This window comes from Pundamilia nyererei, unplaced genomic scaffold, assembly GCF_000239375.1.
Source record: "Pundamilia nyererei isolate P.nyererei 1_Seehausen unplaced genomic scaffold, PunNye1.0 scaffold00506, whole genome shotgun sequence".
Lineage (NCBI taxonomy): Eukaryota > Metazoa > Chordata > Actinopteri > Cichliformes > Cichlidae > Pundamilia > Pundamilia nyererei.
This window is the reverse complement of record NW_005187907.1, coordinates 12,787-23,834: the sequence shown is the minus strand read 5'-3', so window position 1 is coordinate 23,834 and position 11,048 is coordinate 12,787. Positions and strand designations below refer to the sequence as shown.

Here is an 11,048-nt window from a genome sequence, read left to right as displayed (position 1 = left end):
AGAACTGAAGAAGCTTCTCGGATGAGAGGTGAAACGTCTTCAAGCAACTTAAAGAAGTCCAGACGCTTTTCTTTGCAAGCTCCTTTGACAACACTAAACCAGTTTCACGAAACTTAGCAAGCAGTTTGCTAGCTGTAGCATGGGAGATGGGTGGTCCCGTAGGGTGTCTTGTATTGAAATCTGCTGCAATGACCTTGTTACTGCGTTCACCAGATATCAACACAATTTCGATCCGCTCCTCACGTGTTAACCTCTTCGACATGTCAATGGCTGTGAACAAAGATAAACTTGTAAATAACTCATGAAAGAATAAAGTTACGTTGAAACCAAGCACACCACTGTTTTTATTGTGACATTACCAATAAGTTTGATGTGTCACATGACCCTCTTCCTATTGGAAAAACAAAAGTTGTATCCAAGATGGCCGACTTCTAAATGGCCACCATGGTCACCACCCATCTTGAGGAGTTTGCCCCCTCACATATACTAATGTGCCACAAACAGGACTTTAATATCACCAACCATTCCCATGTTATTACGGTGTGTCCATATAAATGGCCCACCCTGTATTATTCCTTTCACAGACTGACAACTGAAAAGGCTCAGTCTGAATCACAGCAGCCCGTGTGTTAAAGCAAATATATCTCTAAGTATAGAGGCACCTAAAATTCTTGGTTTTCCTTTTTGTGAAGGAGACATCAAAGTTTTATCTGTCACATACTTTTGGAAAAAAAATTGGGAATCGGTAAAATATTAGGTATGTCCCAATTCATAGGCCGCATCCTTCTGAGGCCACATTTGTAGGTCTATTACGTCACAGCGACACGACAAGAGCTGTCCAAATTCGGCCCATGAAGACCGCAAAGGCCAGGTCCTCTGAAGGATGCGGCCTATGAATTGGGAAATAGCTGTTGACTTTACCTGCTTATTGTAGCAAAAGTCTGTAAATGCCATAATATGCATGGTTGTTGCTATGGTGATAGTGTTTTTCTGTACAACTTGCAACAGCTGTAGTCCCAGATTTCATCCTGAAAGGACACACAAATGTAATTTCATCAATGAAAACTGCAGAAATAAATACTGTTTGTACCATGTCAACATATCTCAGGTTGCTTCCGCTCTTCCAGCTGTATTTGTTTCATTAGCATTGATACAAACTCAGTGCTGACATTTATAATTCTTCACAGAATAGCTATTGTTCAGGTTTAAACTATTTAGATGTAATTATAGAGTCGTTTTCAGGCCTGAAGGAATCTACAAAATCTGCATGAGTTGCACTTGTAGAATGCTGGGTGGTCAAAATGTGTTTTTATTTTCATATAATTGTAAAATGATTCAATATACTGTCCATTGTTGCTTCTAATATTGTCTCTTTTTTACTCTACATGTTCCAGGGAGATGATGGTTTACCTGTACCTGGATGTTGGAATAAAGTACGTTTGTCACAGCATTGTGTTTTTGCCTGACATGCTAACTTCATGGGGAACATTGTGTGACCTAACAACTAACATTTTGCCTTTTGTTTTTCCTTGCAGTGACGATAACTTTGGAATGGCTTGTGTGATGTACATAGGATATTTATTTTTTTTACTATTACTATTCTATTATACATGGAAAAAATAAATATATATGGCAATTTTGTACATATTGTTTATTTTAATAAATATGACGGTGTGTATGTAATGTTTTTTATATATCTATGCATTGTTTTATATGATTGGCTAAGAAAAATGATAATGTGGCTGAATTTGCATTTTGTGAAGAGAATAATGCTCTTTAACTTATTGCATTATGTTTTGCTCTATTGTGATAGACCATGCTTCACTGGGATGTGGGGCTGGCAACATTTCTAATTTAGCCTTGGAAAGTCTTGGTTGAACTCTCCTCTGACAAAGTGTTGAAAACTATAATAATGAGAGCAAGCACTGCATATAGACTAGTTTAAATTTTACTATATGTTCACACAGGGACAGGAAGCTATTTTAAATGCGCACTTTGAATTTTAGACTGTTGTGCTCATATTAAACCGAAGAACATGAAGACATAAGAGATCAATCTCATGTTTGTCCAGTAACTACTATACTGCAGTGTCACATATTCACTTCCAGCTTTCCTAGGCATGCTGACCACCACAACTCACACTGTAGGGGATACAGTGTGAGTAGATACAAGCTGAAAAAATGATAAATAACTCTAAATATGTTTTATATTTTAGATCCCACCCCTTGCCTCGCTGAAAGCCCTGCATACCCTTGGCCCTTGGCTCAATGAACTTCATGATGTAGTCACCCAAAATGGTTTCACTTCACAGGTGTGTCTTGTCAGGGTTCATTTGTGGAATTTCTTGCCTTCCTTATGAGGTTGGGACCATCGGTTGTGTTGTGCAGAAGTCAGGTTGGTGCATGGCTGACAGCTCTATTTGACAGAACCAATCAGTTAAGTAAAGAGAAACAACAGTCCATCATTACTTTAAGAACTGAAGGTCAGTCAGTCCGGAACATTGCTAAGACTCTGCAGTCGCAAAAACCATCAAGTACTATGATGAAACTGGCTCACATGAGGACCGCCCCAGGAAAGGCAGACCAAGAGTCCCCTCTACTGCTCGGGAAAGAAACACAAGGAATGGACATTAGACCAGTGGAAATCTGTGCTTTTGTCTGATGAGTCCAAATTCAGGCACAATGAACCCGCATGGCTACCACAGCATCCTGCAGTGACATGCCATCCCATCATTTATTCTCTAACAGGACAATGACCCCAAACACACCTCTAGGCTGTGTCAGAGCTATTTGACCAATAAGGAGAGTGATGGAGTGATGGAGTGCTGCACCAGATGGCCTGGCCTCCACAGTCACCTGACCTAAACCCAGTGGAGATGGTTTGGAATGAGATGGAGCGCAGAGTGAAGGCAAAAGGACCAACTAGTGCTCAGCATCTCTGGGAACTCCTTCAAGACTGTTGGGAAACCATTTCAGGTGACGACCTCATGAAGCTCATGGAGAGAACGCCAAGAGTGAGCAAAGCAGTAGTCAAAGCAAAGCGTGGCTATTAGGAAGAATCTACAATATAAAAAAAGTTTTATTTAATACTATTTTGTTTACTATATAATTCCATATTATGTAGTAAACACAAAGGAGAGTGTAACTACCATGATGTCAGCCCGTGAGGTTTGACTCTGGGGATACTGTATTTGGAGTGTAAAATTATCAGCTAATCCTAGCAAGTTTTGGTGGGAAGCTGCATTTCGTGTCAGCAGTGTGCTGGCTTTTAGTGCTAAGTAAAGAACATCAATAAAATAGAATTTCACTCACCAAAACAGAAACAACAACTCTTGTAATATGTAACAAGCCATACTGTTTGTTAGAACAAGCTGCTTCACTTGTTTTTTGCTGTGTAGGATCTTAGTACCATTAGCAAGAATGCAATGCAGCTGCCATATATTTTATTAACTGTATGTTTCAAATCAAATTCTCTGCTGTCCTGCATATTATACATGTAGTTTCATATAGTTTAGAAGTGAGCTAAATGAGAGAGAAGCTGTGTATGGGACAATTAACCTGCAGAAGTTGACTCATGTTATCAGAAGTTTAACATTTTTAGAAGTTTAAAAAAGGGTGTACTCTAAAAGTATTATGTTATTAAATCGAGAAAATAGCTGTTCTGTCTCTTGCATACATACGGCTACAGTATGAAAAAGTATTTGACCTCTTTGTGATATTTATTTATGTATTTATTTTCATATTTGTCTGTAGACGTGATCAGCCACAGTTGTCTGTATCAGCACACAAATCAAAGTAGCAACAACCATTTGGATAAGCCTTATTTATGTAAATTGAAGTTTTTGTAACTGGCTGGCTCTAAGCTGTAAAATTGGTCATTTTAACAGTCGTTTTGGGGGGAAAAGATAAACCTTTAAGTCACAGTTTTTTGGCCGGTCTGTGTTGCCGTTCCTATTCAGCTGAAGAGGTCGCCCATTGCATTATATCCAGACCAAACTTTGCAAAGTGATGAGTTCATCAGTTAGGAGATCTAAACGTAGAGTGCTGTTAAACTGTTTTTAAGTTATCCAGTATTGCAAAGTGCTTTTAACACTTATGTCAAGAAAGAGGGCATCAACCAAGATTTTGTAACAATTTTAATTCCAAGAAGATTGATCCTGTAAACTAAATGTCCAATTGCACAACAGGAAAGTAACAGCTCTGTGTTGCTGCTTTGTGTTATTCCTCTACGTTTAGTTCATTCTAAATAGTTTTGTCAAATTCTCCTGTTTTATGACCCTTGGGTTCGGTATCCTAGTGCCGTTTTTTTTCTAGTATTCACCCCAAACATTGCCACTCTCATTTAAGGCTGCTGCTGCTGCAATCTCCTCATAGTCTCATCCTGTTATGAAGAAAGCTGTAACCTTATTGGACAATGTACATCCTTTTTTTTTATTATCCACAAACACTTTTTGTAACAGCTGTTCTCATTAACCTCATTAACAACAGTGAGCGGATGAAATGAATCCATTATATGCTGCTCTTTGACAAAGCTTTGTGTGTGATGTGCTCTGCCTGGATTTGATGTTGCCATTAGAGATTATTGTTGGATCCTTCCCAGCAAATATTCATTGTGTCATTTTGCTGCACCTAAATTAACTTAGTCACCAGTTAGCCTTGTTTTTGCTCTGATATTTATCATGCATACTTGTGCTCAGATATTTAAAATATTTATTTTGTTCAGTGACAGTCATAATTAAGTTTACATTTATAATGATTTGGACTAAAAATAATTTAAGTGTACCCATTAGTTACAGAGTATCACAATCCAAATGGTAGACCCTGTTTAATCTGCGCTCTAGAGGATTGCATTGTTTTATGTTGTGAGGTTGTTGTTATGTCATTAACTTCAGTGCAATCCAGGTTTGAAGAGGTTTAAAACTGTATGTTAATAAAATACGTGGCATTTTTTTACTCAAATTCTATGCTGTCCTACATATTATAAATGTAGATTAGTATAGTTATCATCACAGACGGTAAAGAACCAGCCGCTGCACTTGTTTTTCCTGTAATGTTTGACAGAGGTTAAAGGTAGCCCTTTGCCAGTAAAATAGGGAAAACTGCGTGAGCAAAAAAAACAAACGGTATACTCTAAAAGTATTCAATTATTCAATCCAAAAAATTAGCTTTTCTACACTCTTACATACACAGTACTGTGAACAAGTATTTGCATCAAGGTATATTTTGTATAGAACTACAAATGTTTATGTCATCAAGTGTTTGCATTGACATGAGTCATATTTAATGCACGTTGGGCTCAGTGCAGATATACACTAAATTGCCAAAAGTATTTGCTCCACTGCCTACACACACATATATATGACCTTGAGTGACATCCCGTTTGTGGCGGGTGGGATTTGTGGTGTGGCTGCGGGGGAGACTGATACACTCGAGCTCAATCAGGTCATCATGCCTCCTCTGCATAAAAGACAAAAGAACTGGGTCCTGACGTTGTTGTCGTGCAGCTGCAAAATTGCAGCCGAGTGTACAGAGAACAAGCAACCAGAATAAAAGAGTGTGTGAAAAGTGTTAAGATGTGGTCGAGTTCGTTGTTCCCATGCCACAACATTTTTAATCCATAGGGTTTAATATGATGCTTGCTAGCTTCTGCAGCTAAACAGCTTCAACTCTTCTGGGAAGGCTTTCCACAAGGATAAGATGTGTGTTTATATGAGTTTGTGATCATTCTACACAGAAGTGCATGTGTGAGATCAGACACTGACATTGCAGTCTTGCATTTGAGTTCACTGTCTCTGCTGTAATTCATCCCAGTGTTGTTCCATCGGCTTGAGGTCAGGACTTACGTTGTAAACTGGTGTGCAGTCATGTTGAAACAAGAAGGAGCCATCTCCCAACAATTCCCACAAAGTTAGGAGAATTAAATTGTCCAGAATCTTTTGGTATACAGTGGTTCCTTGTTTATCGCGGGAGTTACATTCTTAAAATAACCCGCCATAGGTGAAATCCGCGAAGTAGCCAACTTTATTTTTTGCAATCATTATAGATGTTTTAAGGCTGTAAAACCCCTCACTACACACTTTATACACTTTTCTCAGACAGGCATGAACATTTTCACACTTTCACTCTTCTTTAAACACTCTCAAAGTTCAAACCTTCGTAGAGAAGTAAGTCCAGTATTATAGAATGAAACCAAAGATCCAACCCTGTTTTCAGGTCCAACTACAAAGAAAGGAAATACAATCTATGTTTGTTTTCAACAGTGTCTTGCAAACAAGTTCAGGACACTAGGTAACACTGTAATATGCCCGGTGACTAACAGCATGATTCCTCTGTAATTAAAAGGAATTTCCGTGTATTTTATTTGAAATTACAATGTAATTATATTTATATACACATAGAGTTAGACCTCTACAATAAGTAGGGAGCAAGTCAGGCTTTTATGGGAAACAAATAATTAAAGTGCTTAGGAAAAGTGCTTAGGAAATTGTGCAGTACTTAAAATTACTTAAGTATGAAATAAATATAATCTAGCAGCTAAATCTAGCTTAATTTTGAGATATTTTACAGGAAATGAGACAAAAATTATACTGTAAGTACTAAAACTATAGGAGAAATGTATATATGTATATATTGACTATTTAGCCACTTTTATGGCTGGAGTAAATCAGAACTTTAGCAGCAGGAAGTAGGGAAGAGATGTCCAGTACATAAGTTCAGTCGAAATGTTAATATTTCTGCTGCTCTGTTATTTTTATTAAAACTGTGCTCATGTTTAAAGGGTCAACATCCTTTCCAACTGGCAAAGAAGTAGCACTACTGCAGATGATCTCCCACAAGCAACCAAAAGGAAAACTTTGGATATAGTGTTTGCAGTTTTTACCCAGTTGGCTTTTCAACTTTTTCCTGCAGGCTGGGCACAGGGCTAGTAGTGTCAGAGACTCTGGTGGCTATGCTCTGCTGAACACAGTAACCTCAAAAAGACTGGATAGTAGAACATTTGCTCCATGGTGTAGTTGGTCATTGAAGTGTTTCTGGACAGAACAGCAATGCGACTATCACAACCACAGAGAGCTAGAGGTCGAGACTACCTGCTGATCTGTTCCACTGACTCATCTATTTATCACCTAAAAAAAGCATGGTCACTTGCAATGTGTTGTGTTTGATTTGAAATCATTACCGTAACTGTGATAAAGAATTCAGAGCAGCTCACAGAGCAGATATATGCCATGTGTTTCCATGAAAAACCAAAATGCAAAGGGAGACCCACTTGATGATTCCTTACTGATACTAGTTGACACACTGCCTTTTTAAAAAGAAAATCCCTTTAACTGCAGCTATGACCATTTTTGAATGATTGTGCTGTATGTATGATGTGTGATACCAGCATCGCACATCATGTTTGTTCTCATATATGATATTTTTTACTTTTTTGTATGAACGCCATGTTCACTGCTGTATATGTATGTATTGTACAAGATGAGAATTTAATGTATAATTGTACGTAGCGTGTAAATGGAGTGCATGAATTAAACATCTTTTAAGTAGTGAATACGCATCACAGTTCTGAAAGGGTGGTATTCATATCTTGACTAATGATTTCTTGAGAAATGTATAATTTGTAAAATACTTTGACCTATTGTTTACCAGAAATTACATAATTTTAACATTTGCATCTTCCATATGTCCAGCCCCATCACTTATTCTGGCTCAGAAAAGTCACATTTGTTACCCATTATATTGAAATGTAATTACTCTTTTTCCATCTAAAAACAACACAGCTTAAATCTTTTTGCTCATTTGTTACTGTACATTGAGATAGCATAAAATGACTTGTCAGCATTTCACCTTCCTGTTATTGTAGTTCAGATGTACAGAAGCATTCCATGTCATCCTGACAGCTGCCATGTAAACAGACTCGGGTCAAAGTCGTATTTTATTTTATGGGGATTTTTCAGTTTTGGAGTTCATTAGTAAAAGAATGATGTTTGATTTTTTTCATTGTGTACAAGTGCACCTGGAAAATTATAGTTATATTTATTAAAATTTAAAACGAAATTATGAATCACGTAGCTTCAATCAATATTATTTTAAACATAAATCATAAGTGTCAACACTACGGAAGCGTAGAGCTGCCATCCAGGCAAAAGAAAATTCGAGCTATATGACATTATAACATGAAAACTTTATTGTATATACTCACATTTGAACAACATAATATCACATATTAAAACATACATAATTATCACGTTATAACAAAAATGATAACTATATAAATTTTATATTGTAATAATGTGATAATATGTTGTTCAAATGTGAAAAGTATATTGTTAGAACAATAAACTTTTCACGTTATAATGTGATATGGCTCTATTTTTCTTTTGCCTGGCTGGCAGCTCTATGCTTCTATGTAATGCAGCTTCAAAAAAAACCCCAATACTAGTAAAGAAAAGACTTCTATCACATTTATTTCTTTTCTGACAGTGCTGTCTATGAAATAATGTTGTTGTTTCATTTAAATGGGTTAAATATTGTGTTTGTTTTCTTTGGTTGTCAAATAATGTTGTTTATTAGCTAATCATATGCTGTTTTGTTTATTTGATTTTTTTTTTTTTTGAATTGGTGTTTTATTTATTTAACTGTTTGTCTATTAGATCTGGATCTTTTGTCTAAAACTGCATCCTCCACCAAGTCCATTTTTGCAATCTCCAAATAACCTTCTGGTTGTGCAATGTATATTGTGTATTATATAATCAGTTTTATATGTTTAGTTGCATCATTGGTTTATCTGCTTATAAATCTAATTACATTTGTCCCTTAGCTGTACTTATTAAGGTTTTGTAGACATGCAGCCCCCATCCACATGATGCCCCAGTTATACAGGCCTTTGTACCAGTCACTGACCCCCCGACAACCACCTGTTGCTAGGGAAAATGTGTAATGCCCAACTAGTTTGCAAAACCAGTGGACTTATCTACAAGCTCTGGTTAGCTACTTTCCTAGCTGTAGTGAAACTATGAAGAGGGCAACACAAACAGGAAAGTTGTACCTCCACCCAGTAAGACAACAGTTTTCAGAAACCACTGCCAACCAGTCAGGAAACAAACATTTTCCTCTGGTAATTTGTGACTTTATCAAACCCAGTATCCAGCAGGAACTCTTTGGCAATATGTGCATTACTTAAGATGATACACTTCAATAACCTGATCACTTAAGCTGCAGTGTCCTGAGTTCTCAGCCATAAGGCAGAAGATATAATTGTTTGATGATTTGTTTAAAAGTACTTGTTCTAATTTATGTTACAGTTTTCAGCTATGTTTTCTTTCAACTTGCATTCAATATGTTTCCCCTTTTTTGTGCTGCAACAGATTTTGTATCTAAAAAATATTTAGCGCTTTCTGTTTTAAGCCTCTACATTTCTGTTTTTTGACTTTATCTGATTTTTTGTTTGCATGGTTTATTCAAAGTACCAATTTATTACTGATACGTTGTTGCAACAAAAGGCTAATGACTAATCTTGTTGCAGGAATTTGTTTTATGCAACATAAGAACAATGTGAACATATACAATACAGGTTTTGATTAACCATCTGTAAGTTCTTCTAGAAAAGCTGAAAAGTAGTACTTTGCCAACAATTGCATTGTGAATTTATCATGTAAAGCTCTAACCCAGCAACATGTGTATGTAACATCTATGTGGATGCTGGAGTCGATATAAAAGCCATTACAAGAACTCCAGGAAGCTTAGAGAAATTCACAGAATCCAAGTATTTCACAAAGGTGATCCAAGACATTGAGGTAGAGGTATTCATACTAAAAGTTTAAAGTTCTTTGATAATGACAATTCCCCACAGAGCTCTTTACATCAAGCCCTCACACATTCTGCGGTGGGTTTTTTCTTGCTGTCTATTTAAATTAATATATATTAATAGCTATTTTAAATGAATTGGTGCATAAACAGTTAATTTACTTTACTTCAAAGTATAATTCTTGATATATAATTTCTTTGATTTGAAAGTTTGAGACAGAGAGGACGTGGGCATTAAATGTAGAATTTGCATGCTACTGTTTAGCCTGTTTATTTTTTTCTTATTTTGGTAATAGATCATTAGATGTACTGTCCATTTAATATTTTTCCCCAGCAAAGTTAAAAGATATGTGTCTGTGCTACCATGACACTAACCTGAATTGTGTCATGGTAGAAATTTCCGTGACACACAGCAATTTGTTAATTTAGGGTGGAGTCAGAAGAGAATGTTGATTTTGCTTTTGTTTTCCAGAGGAATGTTTTTCATTTTTATAATCCTAAAAATGGCAGCTGTTGTCACTGATTGACACAGATTCACTGTTCAATTCAACGTCGAAGCAATTTGTCACTGACTCAGAATAAAGAATTTTACTTTAAATAGAATTATGTGTGTCTATGTATGGAGTCAACTTCTCTGCAGTAATAATTCAATTTTCAATTCAATTTATTTAGACAGCGCCAAACAGTCGCCTCAAGGTGCTTTATATTGTAAGGTAGACCCTACAATAATACATACAGAGGAAAACTCAACAATCATATGACCCCCTATGAGCAGCACTTTGGTGACAGTGGGAAGGAAAAACTCCCTTTTGACAGGAAGAAACCTCCGGCAGAACCAGGCTCAGGGAGGGGCGGGGCCATCTGCTGCAACCGGTTGGGGAGAGAAGGAAGACAGGATAGAAGACTTGTGCAGAGAGAGCGAATGTCAAGTGACAGTGCCACCCAAAGGAAAGGAATATAACTGATAGGCAGGCTAGCAAACATAATAACGTGGTCTAGGAATCCATAGAGTGGAAGGGATGGTGGGAGAAGAGATCAAAGGAAATTTCTGACAATGAAAGACCTTTTTAGATGAATGAGTTGAACCCATTGACCGGTTGGCTCAACTCTGAACTGAAGCTCTGACAGTGACGCATGCATGGATTTTAAGACTTGTGGTGATGGCTTGACGACTCGTAAAAGCTTACCATATTTTCACGACCATAAGGCGCACTTAAAAGTCTTAGATTTTCTTCAAAAAGTGCG

The 11,048-nt window shown here is 36.9% G+C and overlaps 1 protein-coding gene across 1 annotated transcript in view; it reads left to right on the top strand.

The window, feature by feature from the left end:
• col13a1 (collagen, type XIII, alpha 1) overlaps positions 1-8,499 on the top strand; it is a 117,384-nt gene extending 108,885 nt beyond the window's left edge. The window contains exons 35-36 of the mRNA XM_013916199.1: positions 1,395-1,433; positions 6,778-8,499. Coding sequence (XP_013771653.1) covers positions 1,395-1,433; positions 6,778-6,810 — 72 coding nt within the window. The 3' untranslated portion in view covers positions 6,811-8,499. The remainder of the gene's footprint in view (positions 1-1,394; positions 1,434-6,777) is intronic.
• Positions 8,500-11,048: the final 2,549 nt, after the last annotated feature.